Source organism: Bombus pyrosoma, linkage group LG12 (genome assembly GCF_014825855.1).
Source record: "Bombus pyrosoma isolate SC7728 linkage group LG12, ASM1482585v1, whole genome shotgun sequence".
In the NCBI taxonomy this organism is placed as follows: domain Eukaryota; kingdom Metazoa; phylum Arthropoda; class Insecta; order Hymenoptera; family Apidae; genus Bombus; species Bombus pyrosoma.
Genome location: NC_057781.1, coordinates 12,526,987 through 12,553,080, shown reverse-complemented (window position 1 = coordinate 12,553,080; position 26,094 = coordinate 12,526,987). Strand labels below are relative to the sequence as shown.

The 26,094-nt window shown below is 36.9% G+C and overlaps 2 protein-coding genes across 7 annotated transcripts; one reads left to right on the top strand and one right to left on the bottom strand.

The window, feature by feature from the left end:
- The first annotated feature begins 828 nt into the window (after positions 1-828).
- On the top strand, positions 829-3,058 carry LOC122573374 (dynein light chain Tctex-type protein 2B-like). Of its 2 annotated transcripts, XM_043739641.1 has the most exons (4): positions 829-1,644; positions 2,207-2,340; positions 2,447-2,580; positions 2,871-3,058. In XM_043739641.1, the coding sequence occupies exons 1-4, from the start codon at positions 1,445-1,447 to the stop codon at positions 2,916-2,918; spliced, it is 516 nt and encodes a 171-aa protein (XP_043595576.1). In that variant the 5' UTR covers positions 829-1,444; the 3' UTR covers positions 2,919-3,058. The 2 variants fall into 2 exon arrangements, with proteins under 2 accessions (XP_043595576.1, XP_043595577.1); XM_043739642.1 differs by lacking the exon at positions 2,447-2,580 and having other exon boundaries at positions 1,274-1,644.
- Positions 3,057-26,094, bottom strand: LOC122573371 (mucin-12). Of its 5 annotated transcripts, XM_043739635.1 has the most exons (12): positions 25,390-25,527; positions 22,958-23,094; positions 14,668-14,824; positions 13,697-13,826; positions 13,501-13,618; positions 9,709-9,790; positions 7,260-7,308; positions 6,991-7,075; positions 6,811-6,904; positions 5,403-6,394; positions 4,534-4,740; positions 3,057-4,330 (listed from the first exon to the last, which is right to left on the bottom strand). In XM_043739635.1, exons 3-12 carry the CDS (start codon positions 14,789-14,791, stop codon positions 4,196-4,198), a joined length of 2,016 nt encoding a protein of 671 aa, XP_043595570.1. In that variant the 5' UTR covers positions 14,792-14,824; positions 22,958-23,094; positions 25,390-25,527; the 3' UTR covers positions 3,057-4,195. The 5 variants fall into 5 exon arrangements, with proteins under 5 accessions (XP_043595570.1, XP_043595567.1, XP_043595568.1 ...); XM_043739632.1 differs by lacking the exons at positions 14,668-14,824; positions 22,958-23,094 and adding an exon at positions 26,060-26,094 and having other exon boundaries at positions 25,390-25,757; XM_043739633.1 differs by lacking the exons at positions 14,668-14,824; positions 22,958-23,094 and adding an exon at positions 26,060-26,094 and having other exon boundaries at positions 13,501-13,600; positions 25,390-25,757.

The window sequence follows — 26,094 nt, the reverse complement described above, 5'->3', positions numbered from 1 at the left end:
TTTGTAGAGTATTAATTTATTCGAAATATATCGTTATTTTAAAGTATTTTAAAGATTTTATTTCGTTATTTTAAAGTATAAACAGCGATCGTTCGTTATTAGAGTTATAATTTTCTCGTCCATAGTATTAATTTCGATTAATTAAGCACAAAGTAATCTTATAAACGTTTCAAATCAAGTCCTTTTGCCTCTTACTTGCTTCTAGAAGTTAAGTTAAAATAATAATTGAAAATGTACACATACAGTCATTGAAGTGAAAAAAAAAAAAAACTGGAACGATAGAATTGGCAGCAATCTTTAATGGAGAAGAAGCAGCTTTCCCGCTTTATCTACTATGAATTATAACTATATGTGTGGTAGAATTTTACTAAAGTTTCTTTATGGTTTGGGTTTGTTTCAGATATCATTGGGTTATAATATCCTTTTCCCCTTGTAATATATACCTTTTCCTTCTAAATTTTAGATTTTCGTATAGGTGGGGTTCTTAAACAGGTTTAGGCTTTTACATAGGTCGTATAGAAAGAGGGGCGATGGCCCCCCACCACCCCAGCGCCAAATTCAACAGCCAAGGAATATACAGGACTGGCTCGAAGAGAGAACGCGGGAGGGGATGCAACAGAAGTAATTCACCGGAGGTTCCTGGAGCACCCCCTGTCATACGCGTAGGATGGCCAACGTGGAGTTTTAGTCGGTAGGAGTCCGACACTACTCTGCTGCTACTGTTAGCGGCAGCGGAGTGTCCATGAGGATTTCTCCACGTGAAAAAAAAAAAAAAAAAAAAAAAAAGGAAGGTCGTATAGAAAGAAACGTTTAGATTTCTGATAGGTATAGGACTTAAACAAACGTAGACAGGGCCTATAAGGGACTTGAAGTTTTGATAAAACTAATCTGAATTTGCAGGTGCAAGGCATCTCGAGACATCAAGAAAAAATTTATTCGTTTTCTTTGTTTGTTTGTTTTTTTTTCCATAAATTATTATATTCCGACATTTTGTATTATTTTTAACCCTGCTTTATACATGTGTGCGTCGTCGTTCAAAAATATAGCAAACGATTAATTTCTCTTTCTTAGACAACATACAACTAGTTCCATTATTGCGCGATTTTCTCATTCTTATACTTGCCTGTCTCAGATAGAAAAGTAGATAGGACGTTTTCCGTAGAACCGAACAATTAAATAGATTCTTGGCTATGCTAGTTGGCTACGACCAAACAGGGCAGATCCTTAATTTTATAGGTTCGTGTATATGCCAACGTCAATTTAAATTCGGCGCTTGACCGCGTGGTGCAGCACTAGTCCGAGAACAACCAGGTTCGTGAGCGTGAGCACTCTCATTACCTACCTGATACGACTGTGATTCGAGGCGACAGGTTTCATAACCTAAGTGCAGTGTGAGAAATATTTAACGTTCTTTTGTAATTGGATTCCAACGTAATTGAAATAGATGACGGACAATATTGAAAGTAAAGCTACTGTCGCATCGGAAGAGATAGAAGCAGAAGAATGCCAAGAGGATGTTCCAGAGGAAGGAAAGATTATTCGGAAGGACGAAAAATCGAGGCTAAATGTGGAGGTGCTCGATGACGCGGAAACTGTGACGTTAGAACAACCAGTTTATCAAATACGTCCGCAGTTACACGAGAAGTATCTATTAATCGTATCGAAATTTTCTACAGTTGAACTCTATCCTTTTGGCTTGAGAGCTTTTAATTGAATTTCTTTTTTAACGACATGATTTGCTTGTCAAGCTTTATCTTGTTCAATTATTTCTAATATGTTGTTGTTGTTGTTGTTGTTGTTGTTGTTGTTGTTGTTGTTACAATCAAGGGGAATACCTTTTTCATTTTGAAGATACGATTTCATACTTTAAGTATATACTTCTAACATAATCTTAAGTATATAATTTGCATATATAGAAACTATATACAGAGCAGTCTAGTACCACTCTCGTTGTAGATAACGTTTGAAATGCATTCTATATGGAATATAACTTTTATTATTATTATTATTATTAATATTAATATTATTATTATTATTATTATTATTATTATTATTATTATTATTATTATTAGGAATGGTTAAAAGGAGTAATATAGTAGGTCGAATAGTTGGCTAAGCTCTACTTATATATAACGATAGTTTAATAAAGCGTTTCGCTTTTTACTATAACTGTAATATAAAAGGTGAACAAATGATTTGGATACAGGTTTAAACCGTTAAACGCTAAAGAAGTTATACATAATGTGCTATTTGATCAGCTTTCTGCGAAAACTTACGATGCTCAGGAAGCAGCCCAATGGACCAAAGATATAGCGGATTTAATTAGAGAGAAAGTTAAAGGTGAAATTCTCTTTTCTAAAATAAATTAATTGTCGAGTAAATAATACGCCAAGTTTAATCGGATAATTAAAAAATGTCAAATAATTTGTCACGTACTTATTTCTAGAGCTAAAGTTCAAACGTTACAAATATATTGTAAATGTGGTTTTGGGTGAGCAGCATGGTGCTGGGGTGAAAATGGGTACAAGATGTATTTGGGATGCAGAAGCAGATACGTACGCGTATGATAGTTTCTTGAATGTAAGAGTCGCGCAGTTAATTTTAGTATCTTAATTTAGTTTAATATCGGTACTGTATTTGGTTGAGAACAAGCGATACTAAACAGTTTACAAATTGAGTTACAATATTGGATATCGTTCGACTACATCAATTTTAAAATAAACGTACTTGCAAAGATACGTATTATTTAATGTATTATTTAATGTACGTGTATAGCTTTTAATTCTTGCGATTATTATAAAAAGCGATTATTAGCGAAAGAAACTCAATAGCAAAGAGATAAATGCACAAAGATAATAACATTTTTTCAGGATACGATATTCTGTGTGGCCACTGTGTACGCCGTGTATTTTTATTAGAAAATACTTACACGCATCTTTATTATACATATCTTTGATTACGATACACCAAGTAGTTGAAGTTTATCAATTATGGTATCCTATGGATGATACGAACAAAATCGAATGAAAGATGAAGAAGAATAAAAGATGGTCTCATAGCTGGAGTAGACATTTTATTGAAATAGAAGCTATTATTAACACACATTTTACATCTATATATCGTCTCATGGCACAATTTTTACATATTCGTAACATATTAAACATATCTGTAACCATGTATTCTAATAATACACAAACTCAAAATTTAATGAGAGCGCATAACATTTACATGTCTTTGTTTACTAAAATTATTATAGCACCATAATTCACGGTATTATTCTATTAAAAGAATTTTTTAAACACGATAAAAGAATGATATAATTATGACTTTTACTTATATTTATTTACTTTAAGATTATATTAAACTACGAAAAAAGAAAAAAAAGGAAAAGAAAATGTATCGTCTTATATCTTATTTGTCTTGACAACTTTATCTAAATTCCTTTTGAAATTTGTTGCATTTAAATTCGTATTTTCATCCATATTTTCGTCCATATTAAATCCATATTGTTAAATCCATATACAGACAATATCCTGTAAGCGCATAAATATGTAACCGTTCATCGTAACAGATAGTAATAAAAGTGAAAAGACAATCATAAAATATTGCTTTAATAATACAACGATATAAAAGGATATATACTAATGAATATATCTGCAAAACGTCTTTCTATCGTGATGTTCGATCGAATATCTTCGATTCCTGAGAAAAGAATTATTAAGAGAAACTATTTCGAATTTTAGAAAATTTTATAAAATTCTTAATAAAAGTGCAAAATACGTAGTTTATATAATGATATATTTTTATACATAAATATAATGTACTGCATATGACGAAACGTAGAGCTTGTAAGGAGTATAAAAGAGTATTTTTGTAATAAGGAACGAGAAAAAAAAAAGAAAAAAAAAAAGCACATAAGGTTTTTATTCTTACTTATTCATTTCGTAATCATTTCGTAATCATTTCGTAATGATTTTGCAGCTTTTTAAAATCGTTTACTGTTTCTTACGTTAATGTTGTTCTCTAAATTTTATTCTACGCGAGTGGCGCAAGTGGCGCAAGTGGCGAAAGCGGCGGAACACTGATCGATTCTGACGCGCGATCGTTTAAAACATGACTAACAAGTCGCTTAATCAAGATTAATACGTATTAATATTGATATTGATATTGATATTGATATTAATATCGATATAATTTACATAATTACACATGGCAAGGCGCAACAAAGTGGCAAACAAACAGGAACAACAGCTTTGCCGCTACTCGATTTCGATTTACTTTTACCAGACGCTTCGTATTCGTATTTCGCCTTAGCCTTTTGCCATCCTCCCTATAATAATAAAAAGAAAAAAAAAGTGCCGATAATCTTATATATTATAAGTAACAGAAACACGATTGCGAGGATTCGCTGTTGTTTCGCAATTAATTTATAGCTAGAAAATATTTTGAAACGGACGAGTAAGAAATATTGTTCTTGGAAACAATTTGGAAAAGATTCGAATACTTTTTGTAAAGTGTATATAGTGTACTTACACCACCAGACTGTGACATAGCTGCACTAGCCTCTTCTTTCTTAGTGAATTCTGCTGCTCCGGGAGGATAATAAACTGGAGGTCCAGCAACATTTTTACTTTTTACTTTGGGCGGTGTATGGGGTACAAAGTCAACCTCCTTTTTCACCGTTGGCGACTCCTTCTGTTGTTCCTTTTCCCTTTTCTCAATGTCTTCTAGGACCTCGCGCTAGAGAGAAAGTTAGAGATTGTTTACCATTTAGTAGTATACAATGGAGCAACTTTTTCTAATTAATTTGTAATTTGTTTTTACGATACGATAGAAATCGCGTGAAAAACGAACGATTCATCGAATTTAATAAAATATGAAAAGGTAATTTGCAGAGTATCGATGTTTACGGAAAAACGCATCGTGTTTTCGTAAATATAATAAATTTCGTAAATATCCGTTTTAGCCACTGAATATTACAACGAATCTACTATTCGACATTTTATGTACGACGTATGTACAGATTAAAGTGCTGCAGATTGAAATGTTTGACAAATTTATAGTAATAATTAGGTGAAATAAATATAAATATTTGTATGTATAATGTAAGTGTAGCACCGTTTTGGTAATAGTAGCGTCGAGTAATATCGATCTATTGATAAAATGATTAACTGGAATAGATATGTGCAGTGCAGTTGTGAAACAACGTCGTACATAGATATAAAGGTTTTGCGTAGGTAAAAGTGAGAAAATATAGAATAATTTGCACGGATAAGGGACAGAGACACGCGATGGGACCGTACGAGCTTGCCCATCACCTGCCACAGACACGCCTGCCACTTGCATACGGCTAGAAATACTCGAGGAAATGAAAGTAGAGAAATATTTGCTGCTTTGATTACCTCTGTGTCAGAAAACGATGCCATTAGATCCTCCAACTTCTTGGGCGGAGTTTGCACGTTGTTGTTAGCCGGCTTGTTCGATGGATAAAGCTGAACAGCCTCGGTCGGGAACGGTTTAGGTAACAAAAGTTCGTGGTCTTCGGGATTCTTGTTTGGAGGTATGGACGTGGTGGTGTTGGAAAATTTGTATATCGTTGTGGTAGACTGCGGCGGGGAAGTGGACTGTACTGGCGATGTATAATAATTAACCGGTGTTGCCGGTTTATCGGGTGTCGGATGTCGTCCGCCGGACGGCGGTCGACTAGGATAATGTTCCTCGATCCGATTTATCGTTGTGCGAGTCTCGTTTATAGCGGGTGGTTGGTTCTGATAGATGACCGTGGTTCCCGGATGATCCGGCGGTCGATCGCCAGCCGTATGCCCGTTTGGATAACCTCCATCCAACTGATAGTATTTTTCATTTCGCGTGATCGTTGTTTTATTTGCCAAGAGTGGTGAACCAGGATGATATGTAACTGTGGTGGTTGGTTGCACGTTGGCCGGACTATCATGATGTTCTTCGTGATAGAACTTTGACTCTTGATGGATCGTGGTAGATTTCTTTGTCACGTCTGTTACAGGAGGCGGCGGACTGCTGTATCCGGCTGGTGTTCTAGATGGAACGTTCTCGGTCACGGTTTGATAAGTGATGGTTTTGTCCGTGGAGCTAGTTCCTTTCGGTATCGTGTACGTGATAGTTTGATCACCTGGCAGCACAACGGTGCCTGGCGCGTTGCCACCTGGTAAATAGGTTTCAGGCGGTCCTGGTAGCTCGTAAGTGTACGTTTTAATGGTGGTGGTTACTTTGGTGTTCGGACCCGGTGCCAGATTGATCGGTATCGCTGCTGTTGGCGATGGCACTGGTACGTACTCGACGTTTCCATATTCTTGCGCAGCATTCGCGTGCACCGTCGTCGTTACCGTCGTGTTTTGCGCTGGTTCTGTTTGGTAGCCTACGAGTTTATTTAATCGTAAAGATAAGTTTTGTCGGTAACAGCCAGACAACAATGCTGCATTTACAATAATATTGTACGTTTCGATGGTAGTAGCGGTAAAAGTATTGAAAATCGCGTATACGTAAATGTTATCGGAATAATTCGTTCTGTCATCACTGGTTGCCATCATCGTGCGAGTGGTTTTCATGACATTCGACCAGCGAAACGATAGAGCGGGATAATAATTGGAGATCAAAGTATAAAGTGTACGTCAATTAGCATTTATCTAAAATCTAAATAGATAGATTATAAAGAAAAGTATTGGCTGAATTCGATGACTTTACTTTGAACCGCTTTAATAACTTTCAATAAGCTTGTACTTACTTATGTACTTTATTGTGCGATAAAGACTTGTTTAGGCTTGTTATACTTACTGGAAGATTCATGAATATATCTCACATCCCTCTGAGTACCTGCTGGTAAAGGCGAAGTTTGCTTCGAACGAGATACAGAACTATCGTTATACACCTGCAATATGAATAGCCTTTTATACTTTTTATATTTATATTTACATTATTATATTTAAAATATCGTAAGAGACAAACTCTACTTACTAGTTCTCTGTTGACTGATTTGCCGACCGGTTCTAAGCCACGGGGGATTGTGCTTTCTTCGTAGCTCCTTTCTCGGATATCATCGCTGTAAAATATATCTTATGTTACACAGTCTATTATAATTTAGAAGATACATGGCTTTATTTATAGCAATTATCGCGGTAATTATTATAGTATATTAGTAATGGTATTAGTAGTAGTGAAATAGTATTATATATATTAAGTAATTTTGCTATTTTGCTCTCGCTTTGAAACAAGATAGTACGTACATCAAAGCCGAACTGGTGTTGGTTAATGCGTTGTCTGCTACCCACGAATCTGTAATATGAAAAAGAAATTTAACAGATTTCATCGTTACATCATTTTACGTAATAGTAATATCTATAACCTTGTTCCTTTCTATGTCAAAATAGATAATAATATTATATTACTTAATACACTTAATATACATGTATAACGGCAAATAAAATATTAATATGTTCTGGCCACTCTTCTAAATTTCACGTTCGTTTTATTTGTCAATTCAAAAATCACTTTATCGAAACTTGTCCCGTTTAGTTCCTTGATATATCTAAATCCGGATTTCGAGCGAGAACGAGTTCGTTTCTAGCTTTATGCGTTTTAAATGTAGTATAACTTGCTAACTTTAAATGTAGTATAACTTTCGTTCTTTAATCAAGATTTTCTAATGTAAAAATTCATTTTGGACAGTTTTTAATAGAGCTTTATCGGAAAAGGGTTCAATTCTAAAATATCAAAGTTGTAAAATTCTCGCCCCGTTCGTGTTATAATCTTTTAATTTCTCTTATTATTACGCTTTCGATTATTCGAACGAGTATTCGAGATTACTCGAACACTTTCGTTGAAGTTAATGCATTCTCAATGACGCCGATTTGTCGACTTGAATCAGAGTTTTCATATTTTCTCTTTGGCCTTTTATTTCCTCCCTGTCTGAAGTGCAGCAGAGGGACAAGGGAGAAATCGGGTCAATCTTCTGTTATACGCAACCCTAATATGGTTACGCTTGTGTATCGTGCGTTACCGCAAACAACGCACGCTCTGATCGCAACGTCACTTCCATATAGAGAGACAGGTAGCGCGGAAATCTTCTCCGTATAATAGCGCTGTCCTGTTGTCTACGATTACGTAGCATTTCAGCATTTCGTCGGCATTTCAGCAAATCTACAACGCTATGTTCTCTTTTGCATAATGCATAAATGTAAAAAAAAAAGAAAAAAGAAAAAAAAAGAAACAAAAAAACAACGTTTCATGGAAAATTATCCAATCGCCTATACTTTATGTCAACGGTTTCTAACCTCGTATGTTTCGTCCTTGCTGATATACTGGTATACTTGCTTAAAATGTGTATGAAAACGGCCTACCTCTCTCTTATCTATATAGAAATAGATAAAGATAAGAGAAATAGATAAATAATAACAATAATAACAATAAAATAAGTAAAGTATTAATAAGCAGTAAATTTTGTATACTCGGTTTACGGCAAGGATACCGACGAAGGATATCTCTAAACTTTTCGCAAACGGATCGAGATGAAACATACCCTACTTTCTTTCCTGGACACTAAGCTGTTTCACAGAGTAAGCTGCATCAATGTCCGTTCGGCAAGTTTAGTTTTATACTAGTTAGTAGTTTTTACTCGATGCGAATATAAACAGACAAACAAATATAGACAGAGAAAAATTCGAAAAATTAGCTTTTTCCACCCCATAGCTTATGGGCTGCTGCCGGATATCTATTCTGTTTATATTCGATGCAGACAATACAGACGACTAATACAAAATGATACAAATTATATAATCTTGCATTCACTTCTGCCTGGGTTATGCACTTTACTGCATATATTCATTTCCTTATTTCAATTTCAAATATTTGGCAAATCGTTCAAGACGATTAACATTGTTTAGAAAACGTGGCATAATAGACATAACAAAATCATAATGCTTCGTACCTTATAACCTGTTATTAACAATATAACGTAGCAGTATTACGTTTATTTTACTATCATTTAATCGTGTTTACAAAGGCATTTAATTTTCCCTGTTGGAGTTGCGGTATTTAACAACAGATAGAGATGGAGTTGGATTAGCGAAAAGGAGGTGCTAGGCGAGTATCTCGCGGCAAGGAACCAACTTCTCTCGTTTTTGTCGTTCTCATTGTTAATTAACCGTATACCTGCAAGGCCGTTCCGCTCCTTAAAAGGAGCGACACGAGTGACCAGCTCTCCCCTTCCTTCTATGTGATCGTTTAAAACGCGGCAGCGCTTGCGCGCGATTCCTCGCGAACACGCCCGCCCGAGGGTTCGTAGCGGTATATCGGACGTTCCGTCGCAAACGTCGTGCTTTTTACCAAAATCTCATTTCCTCTTACCATACTCTCTCGTATATCGCGGTCTCTTCCCTTTCGTAATCGTTAAAATCTTCTTAGGAGATTAAACGATTAATTTTTTATTTCAACGCAATGAAACATATGATATAAGAATATGTGATTTTCCGTCAAACTTTTGGTAGATTTACCCGTGTTTCTACAAATAACACTTATTACAAAAAACACTTTGGCTATGAACATTTGTCGCTAATTTCACAATGCCTTTGTGTAATTTATTTATATAAAAAAAATTCGTTGAATAGAGTCTATTCTGGTCTAAGCGAACTATATAGAAAAGGCATGGTAGGCACATACGTTTTAGCGCAAACTTACCAATTGGTTTTCCATCCAGACTTTTGTTATATTGATACGACACCTGTTTATAAGCGATCGTTTTGCTTTGACCAGGCTGTACCTAAAACAGAATCATGGCCTTGCTTTAAATATCGTTCGCATATGTTCAATATTTTTTCTCGATATTGATTGGGAAAACATGATTTGGCTGACCAAATAAAAAAATAAGTAGACAAATTAAAATTTAGGTCGTTTAAGACAAAACACTGCAACTACCGATCTGTAACGCGTGAATATGTGCATAATCTATAGGGAGATGACAAAAAAAAAAAAAGAAAAAAAGAAAAAAGGCAGGCCTGTCTATGAAACGATTACGTGTAAGTAAATTGAAACGATTGTCTTTACGATAATGCCGTGTTGATAGACATTTCTCGCTCCTCTCGATGACTGTTATAGGCCCTTTAAAGTACCGGCTCATTCTCTTTATTACCCTGTCGATACACAGACGACTGTAATTCAAGCGATATGTCGAAAGTAAACATGTATATCTATTGTATATCATTGTATTTATATTTTAATAAAAAAATCCACATTTTTAAATCCACATTTCGTCAATTCGTTTAGTTAAGAACACTGGCAAACGCTTAATAATTGTAATATATAATATAATTACGTTTAACGCTTAATAATAATAATATATGTATAATAATGCATTTGTATGTTTCGTATACCGTTTGTAAATGCAAAATATCCTATTAGCGCGCGTGTTCTATATATGTATCTGTATATGTATCTGTATCTGTATATGTATATGTATATGTATATGTATATGTCAATGTCCAATTGAAAGATAAGTTAAAACGTCTAGAGTTCTACGCCAATAAATTGTCATAGATTTCTGGTCTCGCGGTTGAAGCTGTTATTTCCTATGCAAATGAGAATCGGAGGTGTTTGTACGTACCTTAAGGACCCGACGGCTGAAAGTTCATCCGGCGAACGTGTAAGATGCGCGCGATAAATCGCACGTGTAACCAATCTACATTTTCATTGTACGTTAGATTACGAACTGACCAGCCAGCAAATGCTGCAATTACTCTAGAGTCTCGCGTATGCGTAACAGTAATTTTCCATTTTTTTCATGCTCTTCTAACGTACGATGTATCTCGTAAGATGTCAGATTTATGATACCGCATTCCGTAAGAAACGAACCGTCTTATTTCTTGGTCACAGATGCTATCGTGTGTGTGGTCATGTGGCTATTGTGAGCTGAGTGGAATTTACAAATTCGTTCTTGCCAGCGTAATTCCATCGATTTTATATTACCTTTCAGGAGTAAGATCTTTTCTTGAACTCCTTTCGTGCCTACGGATGAAGCGTCTCGCGATGCAACGTTCTTTATAGTATAACGTTACGAATGAAATATTTCGCGTGTCTTTTCATTAGTTCTGCTTCGTTTTTCCAATTCTTTGTGTCTCAATATCTCTTCAGTTTCAATCGAGGTCAAGGCTTTTCACGTTTTTTCAGAGAATCTTTAACACAGAGTCGAAATATCATTTTCCAAAATGATCAATTCGAGAATATCTCGTTGATATTATATTATCGCGTATAAATACGAAAGAATGTTAGGAATTTCATTGAAAAGCTTCGAGAAACCAAAGTCGGCTGTCATATCCTGATAATACGAAAAAGAGAGAAAAAAAAAAGAAAAGAAAAGAAAAAACAAAGTAACGACAAATCGATTCGATCGATAGTGTACGTACGCTCTTGTGGAAACCATGAAACTTTCGTTTCAAACATTTTCTCGTACAGTAAATAATAATTTACGAATTATTTAAAGTGGTCGCGTTACATATATATATATATATATATATATATATATATATACACGCATACCTAAGTAGTTTTGGTATAAGCTTCAAAGAAAGTCATATATCGTATCAAAATAAAAATTATCGTGCAAAAGTATCATGGAAAATGATAATATTAAAAGAATAATTGGTCAGAAATATGAGATATTTAGTAGGTCGGTCGTTTTTGAGCGACGTAACGAGATTCGAATTTAAATTGGCACATTTAGAAACATTTAAAAGAATGATGTCACGTTTAAAGTCGCTGAAATTTATCGTACAAACTGAACAAACATTGTCAGAAATTCAGGGAATATTTGGCTTTGTTTGATCGACTTATTGTCAATCTTCGTATATTCTTATAGAGGGAAAGAAGAAACGATTGTCGTTAAAACCAGGGGCGCGCGGGTAACCGAGTTTCGGGACGGGTTTAACTACAAGCTGACAGAAAAATTACATTGCCGAATCGAAAATCGGATCCTGAAATGAAGGGGGTAGCGTCGATATATTTACGCGTCGAGGAATTTTCGGGATCCTGACCCGAATACTTCGAAGACGGAGAAAACAAGTCCCGACTGGACTCGGGAAACATCAGAAAATCGATCGATTATTTGCAATAGCTTGTAAACGTTCGGTAGATTGTTCATCTTGATGGATCAAGCGTAATTAATAATCGTGTAGACGGAAATAACGCGCAATTAAGTAGCAATATCGAAGAAGAAATTGTTATTTAAGAGAAATTGTTATTTACACGAATCAGCATGAAAAATAGTTTGTACAATGATTCGTTCGTTTGATATTACGTTTGAAATATACGATGATCTAACTCTAAGCAGTTTCAGAGTGTACTCAAGGTAATATCGTATACTTGGCCGATTTATCGTAGTCGAATGTCAAGTCAAATTTTGTAGTGATCGTAAAGAGATTGAGATTACCGTTCTTTCATGTATAAGACTGACCTCGCTATTTGCTACGATCATTTTAATACGTTATAAGCCTCTATAGCATGTACTGTACGTAGACATAGATCCATGCAAACGACGTATCCCGAGGCAAATTTCGAGCGATACAATCTCTTTGATATACATATGTGTAATTGGAATTGGCAAATTTCAACAGAAGAATATGAAAAAGACAGAAACTAAAAGTACGATAGTTACACATTCGTCTATACATTTTCAAAGTGATTGTTGTCTGTCTGTCTGTCTGTCTGTGTCATGTAAAACACACGTTTACGAAACCGTGCTTTTCTCGAGTAAAAGCAAACGAAACGATGTGGGTTGATCTAAACTTTGGGTGCATGCGATTTAACTTGCATGCGACGAACCGCCTGCATATTGGGATATATTATATATGTATATATATATATGTATAATTTCACGTCAAGTAATCTGCTTCTTTTCATTCGTAGCAACATTATGCAACACGAAGCGTCTTGGTAATTTCGTAACATGTATATGTCGATAATTGCATAATAAATGTTGATTTAGCAAAAATTCGAATGTTCAAAGTGTTGAGTAATGCGATTGAAACTACACGTTGCGACATCTCTTTTATCGTTTGTTTTTTATTCGTAAGTTCTTTTTTCCTTTTTGCCGGGGAAATTCGTTAACGAGCGAAAGTTTATTGAAAAGTTTGTATTCTTCTTGAATATCGACATTTCTAAAATAGTTGCAAGTTCTTCTCCCATATAAAGGTTCCCATAATTGGATTATCCGAAGAACGTGTTACTTTGAAGTATTACAGCTTTTATCTAGTAACTTGTCATTACTATCGCACATTATTAGCTAATGGAGCAACAAGCAGAGATACGTTCACGGATTATTGAAATATCCGAGTTAATGAAAAGAAATGTTTGTTAAGATAGAAGTATTTTTATTTTCGATACAAATATATGCATACAAAAATTAATAAAGCTGAGACGAATAAGTATATATACGAATATATATATATACATACATACATATATATATATGTAACTTACATTTTGCAATTCTGAATCGATGAAGTTCAAATCAGGTATACCACTCGGCGCACCACTCGGCCCAGTGCTTACATATTTTTCAGTGGTGGTGGTCATGGTTCTAGTGGGTGAGATGGCTCTAAGGACAAGTCGAACTTTCAATCGAGAAAAGGGAAGCTATATTCCGTGGATTTTAACATTTCTTAGGTTTACTTACCTGCCTTCGGAAACCACCTTGGTGGGATTTGCAGCTACGCGATACTCTACTTGAGGCGAGAGTGCCCTGCCGCCTCGGCTCGGGGTGGCGCTTCTTGAGACACTCGTTTGCAAGTCCTCGAGAAGAGCGTCTGAAACCATGAAATGTGTATTCCGCCGCTTTTCTATTTCCCATAACGAATGTTTATCGTTGTAAACGAATACACGGTCGAATAATTACGGTGAACCTAATTTTCATAATACAAAGTAAGTAATACGAAGTAGAATCTTTGTGCGAATAACGTATATCTTATCATAAGTGAAAGTATTATAGCATATCACGTGATTCTGGTATATTCGATCGTGACAAATTTTATTCACGGTTGGATGAATGGAGGATCTTTTCGACGCAAATAGATGTTTATCGTTCTGAACGAGCAAAGCTATTTTTGCCGTTGATATCATTTCAGTAGTGGTGTGCAAGTTGTAGAATCGCTTAAAAATTATGTGACATCAAGATACACAGTTTATAATGTGATTATATTGTGATCAGACCAGAGAGAGAGAGAGAGAGAGTTGTCATAGCGTTATTCTACGCCTTTAGATCGATGAAGATGCGCGAAAAGACAATCCTGGTCTTTCGGAAGAAAGTGTTAAAATGAATTTAAGGCGAGTAATTTGAAAAGTATCTTGTCATATTGTCAACTAAGAAGCAGGTATTAGATGCGTAATAAATAGTAGTAATGTGCACTCGCCAATAATTAATAATGATAAATTTGTTTTCTAAAAGTTATTAATTAATTTAAAAATTAAAAAAGAAAAGCGTAATCAGTTTTTCTTACGGTAATCGAGAAAGAATCCTTTTTTGCTATCCAAGCAGTCTTGCAGCTGTGCGATATAAAATTATTGAGATTCACGAAATCATACGAGAGATGCGTAAAGTGCAGGTCGAAAAAGAACGATTCAAGGATAGGATTACAATTAAAGGTTTACCTAAGTTGTTTTCGAGGCTGTTGGCCGTGGTTGTCGACTGACTCTGGCCCGATATAGGACTACCATGACTCACTATCTTTCTGCTGGTGTGCGTTGTTGTTCTCTCCCTCACTGCAGCTGACATTGCGTTCTTCTCAAGTTCCCTGCCTCACGAGATCTGAACAACGATGTAAACAAAAATGAAAAAAAGAAGAGAGAAGAAAGAAGAAAGAGAAAAGAAAGGAAGAAGAGAGGGAAAGAAGGAAAGAAGAACAGAAGAAAAGAAGAAACGGAGAAGAGGAACGAAAGGAGGAAGCGAGGATTACGGTGAAGTTAAAAATATTACAAGCTAAAGAGAAAATTATATCGAAGGCGATCGTAAATCGCTCTGATGTATGAGGTTAAATGGTTGCGAAATTCCCGAATATCTCTACCACTGGCGCTACACTATTAGCATGTAATTGGAGTGATAGTGATTTCATCATTTATTTTATTATTTTCATTTATTTTTGTTTAATTTTACGAGCGTATCGTTTCGACAAATTGTTCTTAGCAGATCAAATTATTTGATATCCGGTAGAACTTTGATCTTTCGTATGGTAAAATTACAATAGTTTCCTGTCTAATGATATAGTTATACTATAATTACGATAGTAATGCTAAAGTCAGTACGAAAAGTTAGAACGATAAGATGATGAACGTATCGACGGATATACCGGATGAATCGCTTAAATTACTCGACCTCGATAGTTTTTTTTACTTTGCGTTCGATTGCTATTTCGAATTACAAGGTCAAATGTTACATGTTACATTTAAAACCGTACAGTGACTTGCTCGGTATCTCGCTAAAAAGAGAAAATATTCCAAGGAAATCCGATTACTACAATCGTACATCTCGATGTTGTACGACTTTGATTTGAAATAGCTTCTCGTGTGTCACGATCGCCGATTATTAAAAGGACGTCTCGATCAGCGAGAACAAGAATATCTTGGTAATTCCAATCGAATGATATTTCATTTTTGTAATTATAAGACAAATTGCTCTTCTCGCTGGCTCTTGGCGTGCTTCTAATACCGCTGATCGTAACACGTGTAAAATGCGGTTCAATTATACATATATAATGGTGTAAATAAATACATAAAAGCGACAGCGGCTTTTAAATTGTTCAATACCTAAACGTCTCTTTAGTATACAAGCAGCACTTAATTAATTTTCTTTCACCTTTAATTAATTGACACAGAATGTGACAGTAGTATATTTCTTCGTATATTCGAAGAAACGTATTTTCTACGAACAGCGAGGCGAACGATCATCCGTAAGATTACTATTTCCAACGAAGATCGTTGCGTCAATTAAACGGTACGTGACGCGATACGAAAATAAGTGCAGCCCTGATAAAATCTCGTTCAGCCCGGAAGCTTGGAAGCTTACGTAAGCTGTATGCGACCCGTTGATAATTGGCCGATGATGTTTCGCGAGAACCAGGAGCTGCGACTGTTCGAAATCGGATTATGATAAATTTATACGACAAGTATATTGGTATAGTTTGCCAGAAAGGTAATCCAAGCCGTAGGATCTGTTCGATCTGTCGCTTCTACCGTCAATTACCTTGTGCAACCTAAAACAGTGTATACTTGGTGACGGGTCGTGACTAGGAGTAAATTTGGACAGCTAAGGAAAAGTAAGAAAGTTGGACTAGATATCGTCGATGATGATTGAAATAGAAAAAGGGTTTTTGGTCTGCTATCGCAAAGGTCCTGAAGCTTTCTTCTTCTTCAGAAGCTTCTTCAGAAAAGCTGAAACGAACGCTGAAACGAACGCTGAAATCCTGTTATTGGTACTCCTCCGCGCGTCCAACGCCACAGTACTTCTATTTATAGAGGCTGAACGTTTATAAATATGGGAGATTCGAATAGATGGAGAACTGGATCGGCGGAGGCGCTGGAACTTTCGCGGTGAACACCTGAAGCCGGTTTAACGTTAAATCCAGCTGCGAGCTAGGTTAGAGCAGTGGCATTTTGAATTAAGTGGGCGCGTGTAATGGCCGGCGTTCGCGATACAAACCTGCAAACGAAGATTTATTTCTGTTTCGACCGTTCTTATACCGTTCCGATGCTCGACTCGGTCGTACGCGTACTTATGTGTACGCCTGTCGAGCACGGAGTTTCGAAAACTAGTTTTGTAACACGCTATTAAAAGAGGTATAACGATCGTAGTGTGGGTCGATCCGTGATACTTAGTTTCGATTGAACGAGCAATACGATCGTTCTGTGGATCGATTTATGCGAATCGTTTGCGCGATGAAAGGCAAACTTGAGATTTTAATAACACGTATAAATAGTTATTGCTTATTGATATTACGTCTCTATATCATAAGGTATACGTTAATATATCGTATTTGAGTTTCAGGAAGACGATTAACCATTTTGTGCTCGATGTTGCGCATAAGTACGAATCAATTAAATGATAAATATATTTGTCGCTGATGAACCTGCTTCTAATTTTAGTGCATTGTTTCTGGCGCGGTGTTCTCCTGGCGCGGCAAGAAAAATGAATTTCTATTATCGATAATTGTCGAAAGATTTCGTCAGATTCATAATCGTATCTTAATCGCGATAACGCGTAAAAATCATATTCATCCAACATCAACTAGGTAAATGCTTCCTGTGCGCGTAATATTTTTATCGCTGTCCTGCGTATATTTCATTTCCCAACATCTTCCGTTATAAACAGTTTCTGTAAGCAACATCTTCTATAAAAGTTTGCAGTTTTCGCTTATGCCAGACTAAATACAATCGTCATACGATAATAGATACTAGATTACACAGTCATAAGAATAATATGTTGAACTCAGATTGAGATGAATTCTGCGTGAATTATCTTAACGAACGTCATACAAGTACGGATAAAGTAGATATTATCGATCGTCGTTTGTAATGCAAAATCCTAGAGAGTTGCTAGACTTTTACTCTTACTCTTACTCTTACTATATACTGTGGCTTCGATTTTTTCTTTATAATTCATTTTTATTTGCAATTCGATCGAAAAAGTACTGCGAACGTCCTGTTAAATTGTTCTATTTAAATGAAACGGTTTTCTATTTAAACCACGTCTGGGACGCCATAGTAAGCGGCAAAAGTATTTCCACGGGAAGCGCCAAACGGTCGGTCGTTTTATTCCGGCGGAGACATCAATGCGAATGAGGCAAAGGGGCCAAGGAGTTCTTCCAAGAATTGTCTGTAGAGGAGAGACACGCTCGTATGATCCCCGCTGAAACCTTGAAACGCGAACCTCAACAGTTTCTAGAATTTGTATCCCTCTAACCAGTCTGACGGATAAAATATTTTTCGCTTAGGCTAGCCCGTGATTAAACTCGCAGATTTTTTTCATTATCACGTCATAGACTCTCTCTCTCCTTCTCGTTTTTAAGTTTCTAAATTTCTGTAAAATTTAAATAACAGTCTTTCGTTTCGATGTAATTCGAGTAATCGGTTCGAAGATAAATCCACGCATATAATCGAAAATTCTTATTGTTGTAGTTTCGCTGAAAATTATATAACTACATGAACGTTATTATGCTGAATGTACAAGTTTAGCGTGGAAGCTGCGCGAAGAAAAATCTATTATATCCCACTTTGATCTAATAATTATGCGTTAATTACTATATCTATTGGAGCGTACGATTGGAAAGTTTGGATTTTATAAAAAAAAAAAGCTGGTTTAATATTAAACCGTGGAAAAGCATATAGTATCGTATATCGTATATCGTATATCGTATTTTGACCAATGACACGAATGAAAGATTTATTCTTTTTATTCTTTTATTCTTTTATTCGCGGTATGACCTAAATACGCCATTCCTCGATTAACTATGTCCAATTTGGATACGAGTATGGTAACTTGCGAAGCGAGCTATCCCCGATTAATTATGTAATTATCAGTCAAACGAACGCAATATCATAAATAAATCGATAAATATTAAAAAATCGGTATGGAAATATGCGAATTTGTATTTTATGATTTTGAGAAACGTGGTGTTTCGCGTGAAACGATTTGATAAATATGGGCATGCTTTATTTAAGCGAATATAAAACACGTGTAGTTATACAGCTGGTTGTACAGATGGCTGCACGATTTTAACGATTTCGCCGTTACCCGACCCGACTTTATAAATGCCAAGTACAAAAGCAGATTAAATCGTCGTTGCTGGTTGCGTCAACTTTTATCGTTGTTGAGAACGTTCTTCGTATCGTATCGTTATTAAGGCGTTTTTACAACGCGCATCGTTCAGAACGAAGTAATAAGGAAAATAGGTGATCGTAATTGAAGATGAGCCGAGAAATACGCTACTTGGCCATTCAAACAGAGCGTACAGGTACATATTTCAACTAGTATCGAGTAGTTTCGATATCGCAAAGAAAAGACAAACTTTGCCAACGTTCAACTTTTCTTGTATTCTTAATGTTGCTAATACGTTATGTACCTGTCGATCCCTACAATAAAATATCACAGTGTAAAAAGTTAATACAATGTAGTTAAAACGATATGTAACGTGTAACTAATGGGCCTAATCTAAATGGTGTAAACGTACGAAAACGTACGAAAACGTACGAAAACGTACGATATGAAAACGAATAAATGGAAACGATTTGAAAATAAATGATAAATCCACGATAGACGTAATTTCTTTTAAACGTAATAGTATGTTGATAAATATCTTTAAAATGATATATTTTAACGTTGTTAGTTCATTTTCGTGGACGAAATTAGCATTGCTCTTTGTCTAAAAACTTGGTTTGGAAATCTTTTACAATATACGTGTATACATACAATATTTATACATATATATATACATAACAGTTTTCTATGGGAAATGTTGGAATACTTTTCTAAGCTGTTTAGCAACTGTTGTACAAAAATTCAAAGTACAAAGTACGCCGTCCGTATAAAGGTTTATCGTTCGAAATTTCTAGCTTAGCCTTCAACGACGATAATCGCTTAATAATGGCTTTATGCTGTTTCTTTGTACGATCAAACTTCGCATAATCTGATCTTTCTGGTCTAATTTTAACTTGGCTGCATCGATTGCGGTCTCGAAGGCGAGTGACAACATTTTCGTTGATGATTCGCTCGCATCGAGTTTGCTCGATGTTCTTGTCGGCGTTCTTGTCGACGTTCGATGGCCTTCGCCAGAATGCGGTTACTCGCGTCAATGAAACGATCGGGTGCTAACGTAATAGCGGACAGGCACGATCGAAAGGTAACCAACCAATCGATCCATTGACGACAGAAAATGTTCCATCTGTTGCGTATCTTTCACGTGAACGGCAAAGAAAGACGCGTAAAGTGATGAAATATTTCGCTGTTTCTTGCTTGAGAAATTGTTCGAATAGGAACGTCGGAATAATAATAATAGAAGGAATATTTTTAGAATTAGCAAAAGATCAAACAAACACTCTCTTCCCATTTGATCTTTCATTTTCTTCGGTTTTCTATTTCTCACGTAATTTCGCTTTTCAAGCGAAGAGAAGAAGTTGAATGAGAAAGCGGAGGCTATCTCGGTACGTATATACACGCGTAATTTATAATTTATAAAGTAATGTTGGGAGAAATGAAAAATTTACAAAACAAAGACCGAATTACCGAACAATTACCGTACACCTTAATTACAAGAAATTAGGTATGGTCTAGAAATAGAAAGGAATATTTTTAAATAATGTCCTTTTGATTTGCAAAGTTTTCGGTTGAAAGAAAAAGTCGGAGAGGAAGCAGAGTTTGACCATCGTAAATTTAACAGCGACGTTTGACATCACGCGAGCGGCTATAGTCCAGCCAACTGGCGCTCAGAGTTTCATTCTATTTTTCCTCTTTTCTTCTGTATCTGATCCAGCCAGTTCTTTGTTTAACTCTTACCCGTAAATATAACCTAGCAACTTTTACAAAAGTGTAGCCACGAAAACCGCTGTGTGAATTCTTTGGTCGGTCCTTGCTGCTGAGAAATCTTTATTTAGTCGCTGATATCCTACGTTCCGGAACGTACGTTTGGCACGAGCCAAGATGATTTCCTTTCGTAATCGTATCTTTCTATCGACAGGATTGTACAATTTTTTAAATTTCAAGATAAAATAGAAAAATACTTGTCCACGTGTATCTATACTCTATAGTGTGTAACTATACTATATTCCAATTTTAAGCATAAAGATTTTTCTCAAAACGTTAAAAAGCTTCGTTGCTCGCTGAAACGAAAGTGGCACTGAAACATGAAAATTCGGCCGATACAATCCTTGGGTAAATTTTTCTTCTGGAGGGAGAGAGGGGGTCGTAATTAAAATACGCTGCTCGTAATTAAAATAATATACCGATACATTGAAAAAATACATCCAATTTCGGTAGAAATTAGTTTCTTTTTAATTTAAATATATAATTTAAAACGAATTCTGTCGTACGAATTTAGGTATCTAATTTTTTAACGTTCTCTTTTTAACTATAGATTCGAAAGATTTTTCGTCGTAACGTCGGATAATTTGGGCAATTTGAAGGAGGACGAACAAACTGTTAAGACGATGCGATAAAGACGTTGATCGCGGTCATCTGCACTTGTATCCGGCTAGAATGTTTCGGTGGACGTTATATTTTTCCCCATTGATAAAGGTCCGAGGTAATCGCATCCTACGTAATGCGACCTACCGAATCGAAAATCCGTCGACCGTACTTTTCTCGGGAAGCAACGCGGCGACTACAGGAAAAATAAATTGGCGAATCTACGTTTATTTTCGGCTCACTGCTTGCCCGATGGCGGGAAGTTTACTTTTATAAGCTATAAACCGATGCGCGTTCGTGCCGGTTTTTGCTTGTCCATCGTACTTTCCCGGATGATCGAAAGATCATGTATCATTCGCACCGCATTCGTCGCCGTATCCGTCCGTTTCTTGTTTTCTACCTGTTCGGTGCGACCGCGAATATTTATTGACTTGTCTGTCGACTATAGTCAACGCTCGTACCACACAGCTTAAACATATATTAGATATATTATCGCCGCTACAAGCACCAGCACGTCCACTCTTTACGCGTCTGCTGGGAAACAAATTTTATTCCATGTCGCGTCTTACATTAGTACATTACGAGACTGTGAAATAATTTCTGCGCAACTTGTAATTACGTTGCACGCTATTAAACATTCTTTCGTGGAAATACCGCTCTTTGATGTAGAGGAAGGGACAATTTGACGGAAAATGCATTAGTCGTTAAACACGAGAATAAAAATTGAATGTGCAGAGGGTGAATAGTAGAACGGGGCAGGTGGTGTAATACTACGTGGAACGATGAATCGTAAATGTAAAGGTGGTGGTAAAAAGTAAATGTAGAAAGCATGGTAACGTGATTCTATCGATACCGCTGTATACCTGATCGATGGAGATTCGTAAAGGAAAGTTGGTGGAAAATTTTGTACTCGCGTTTATATTCGCGTACGAATAACGAGACGATAGCGTACTATTTACAAAGTAATTACAGGAAATTACGGGAAATCACGGATTAACTCGTGAAATGTATCAAAGTAGAGGAATAATGAAATATGTCTGCGTGGAAACGTGCATTCCGTGACAATGCGATTTTCAGCGGTTATGTAAATAGCAACTTGTCGATGGAAAATGAACAACATGACAGCGACATCTGGTTGCGGCTCGACCTCGCATCGATCGACACAAAGAAGAACAGGAGGTTAATTATCGTTTTTGCTCGCGTCTGTCCACTGTTTCATTTGCGTAAAACGGTTTGTCGAATGGTAAACGGTATGAATCGTACGACAGTGCGAAGAACACGACGAGAATGTTTCCATCCTTTTAAAATTCGCCGCGTTCAAGCATTCCTGATCACCGTTCCGTTCGACCAAGTTTTTACCGTTGAACGCTACAAAAGCTGCAACGCGAACCACGTTTTCTGAAACGTGTGTTATCTACGAACGAGAGCAGTTTCCTGCGGTTTTCAGTCTAGTCGAGACGTAAAAAAGCCATTGAAAAAAAGGAAGAGGAAAATAGAGAGATAATAACGTCTTTAGCGAACAAGCCGAGATCGCTTGGTCTTTGAGAAAGTTGGCAGGTTCTGTTTAAAATTCGCGTGACAAGTCAAGAAATGAGAAAAATTACGCGTCGCGAGATAATAATATGACGATTTTTCCAAGATGTAGGTACGGATTTACGACAACGATCAACGAAAAATGGAAACATCGGTCGAGTCAACTCAACGCGAATATCGTTATTAACGAATATGAAAGCGTATGCGCGCGCTGAACGGTCGGTCCTTGAAACACACCTTACATGGATGAAAGATCCACGAAGACGAAAAGTGGGAGTTGACCTTCCGCCCATCCACCGAGAACCATCATCTGCTTACTGGGTTACGTGGGCCGCGAAGAACGCGTAGTAAACGCAGCCTGATCGCCAGCATGCCTATAATTAACAATTTCCCGTGAAATATCACGTACCGAAGCGAACCTTAATTCCGAGGCGAACAATAACGGCGACAGCTTCTAATCGGGAAAAAACGTTGTTACAAAATCCTATTATCGGCGGCGACCGTTGGATTAGCTTCTAGTTGGATGGATCGGACTAGCTTTGACACGTTAATACGGATAGTGCTGTTGGAGCCGGATACTGGCTACAAAAGTGAAAGCGATCTTGAAATCTCTACCTCGCCAGAATTACTACTTTAGCGATAAAATTTGTATAAAGTTTGTATTTCAACGAAGGTGTCGGTATCGATCGCGTGAACATCGTCGAAACAGCTTTCACGTTTTTAATAATAATAGTAATATCAATAGTAACAGAAACAAATATCCGAAACTCGTTTTAACAAATAAGCTAGTTGGATAATGTTATCTCGGAGTCAGCCTGCAAAGTAGCTGCGCTAAATATCATCCACGTATTAGGCGCGCAAAGAGGATTCTCTCTTTCGCTTTCGCGATCAAACTGTACATTTCTTGAAATAATAAGGTAATTTCAGTTACTCGATGTATTCGTTAATACGATAACGAGATCTTTTCGTCTCTCGCACTGATTCGGTAATTATTGCCTCTCTCGAGTCGTTCTAGCGTCGTTATGCTTGTAAATATTTCAAAAATTACACGTCAACGTTGTAAACCAAAAGCCAAAAAGTACGAAACTATTTGTGATTTACGATTGAGAAAAGCCGATAGAGCCATTTATCGAGTATCTTTGATCTTTGAAGGATTCTATTAAGCCTAAAATGATGGGAATTTTGTATTTGCCCGAAAAGAAGAACGGATATGTATATACAGTTGATGATAGAGTTAAATGAAATATATGCGAAGCTATTTGCGAAAGGATTTTCCACGCTCGAAACTCTTTGTTCGCGATGTTTATATCTACGCTTCGATCGTGCTTGAATCGAATAGAAACTAAACATACACAGTATGTATGCATACGTCGGTGATCCTCGAGAAGTTAACCGGTACGATTTTTATCGTATTTGACTTTGAAAAGCATCTGAAGTAAATCTATCGTCGATAAATGTATCGGCACGCGGACGTATATTCGACGCACCATCCGTCGTAATATTTACATTGACATAATTAACGCAAACGCAGCGGCCAATATTCCGGGGTTGGTGTGCAGCGATTAATCTTGTCGCGTGGAAAAACTCTCGGGGCCTTTGAGAGGCTTGAACTCGAACAGTGACCGTCGTTATGCCTCGCGTGCACGTCGATGGTCAACGCGTTTCACGTTTACTCGCGGGCAGATGCTTCGAAAACGTCCATTTGAATTTCATTCGTCCCCTTTAAACGCGGCCAAACACAAAAGGGAATGCCGCGAATTTCGCACGTCAGAGATGCGTCGCGTCTATTTTGCAACCGTGACTCATGGTATACGTTTCCTTGGCCGCCGTGCTCTTCAACGTCGTGTTTAAGATGCTTGTTGCCGATCGGTCGCGAGTCCGTTAATCGTGAATCAGAAATATACGTTGAAAGGCGGTACAGTGGCCATGCGATTATACAGGGATGCGTAGTCGGACAAGCGGATCGTCGTTTAACGTCGTGAACAGTGTTCGTAAAAGTAAAGCTTAATTATTTCATCAGACTTTCTACGCTTGAACGAATCGCTCTAGTTCTACCGTCCTTTATATATCCTAACAAAACGGCGAAAGATCTTTCTTCTTTTTTTCCTTCTTTTTTTCTTTTTTTTTTGTTTTCGTTTTCCTTAAAGTTATAACGTCCCAAGAATAACTCGATAAATTCATTTACCCAGCGTAAAAGTTGAGTCGCGATACTAGCTTTTTACCGATCAATCGATAGCAATTACCCTCGTCGAGAGATTCTTTTCAAGAATTCGTTTCGAGTTCCGATGGCGCATTTAATAACGCATGGGCCGATAACGCGCCGACAAAGTATGAAATATTGAGATAGATTGAATAATTCAGCGCGAGGCGAGCGCGACGCGTTCGTTATTGTATGCAAACGTTATTACCGTAAGGCGGCACTTATTTTCCGAGTACAAAGAGTATGACTATCTTCGTACCTAATTGATACGTATACGATATACGAATGTGTGTGCGCGCGCGTGTATGTATATACGCATTGTGTACGGATACGAGTGTAATTCTATACGTTACGCTTCGACATTCTTCGAACGTATGAAAAGTGTGAGAAGTGTCAAACGCGAGTGTCACGCGAGCTTGAAATGTGTCTGAGTTTGAACTCTATCCGAATACATACTTATGAAACTTACCTCGCGAGAAAGGGTAATCCGATATTTGTAATAAAATGTGACCGTTTCGCCGTTCGGTTGTTCGTTTTTCGTTTCGTCGGGAAATTTCGCGCGTCGAATGGAACGATCGTCGATTAACACTCTCTAGACGAGACACGTGACACCACACAGTGGCAGCCTGTCCAGTACTGACTCGATCCACTTTGCGTTTCGCTCGCGAGTGAGTATTGCAGCGCAGGACTAGCGTACGCGCATGCGCACCAAGCTTCTCCAAGTCGGATGCTCGATTCGCTGACCGCGTCAATTTCAAAGTAGCGAATACGCGACGGTGTAAAAAGAACTTTTTCTTCGATTCACTGACACCACTTTTCCTCCACCGATCGCTCATCCTATGTCAACGAAGTAAAACGAATGCTTTTACTATTCTTTTAAATAGATTTGCCGGTTATATATATCAGATATATCAAAATATGCAAATAAAATATACGAGATATGGAAATGTAATGTGTGAATCGGTGTAATACATGGTAAATACATGGTAGGTCGAAACTTAAACGTCTCGCTCTATATTCGATACTTTTCGTAATACTTTTAATTTTAGTTTCTCGTCATTCGGTTTCTCGACCGAGTGAATCGTATAAATATAAATCGGTAAGAAACTTTTCTTACGAAATTTTCGTCCGACAATTACCTTCGTTTTACATATTTCATGAAAGTAACTAAAAA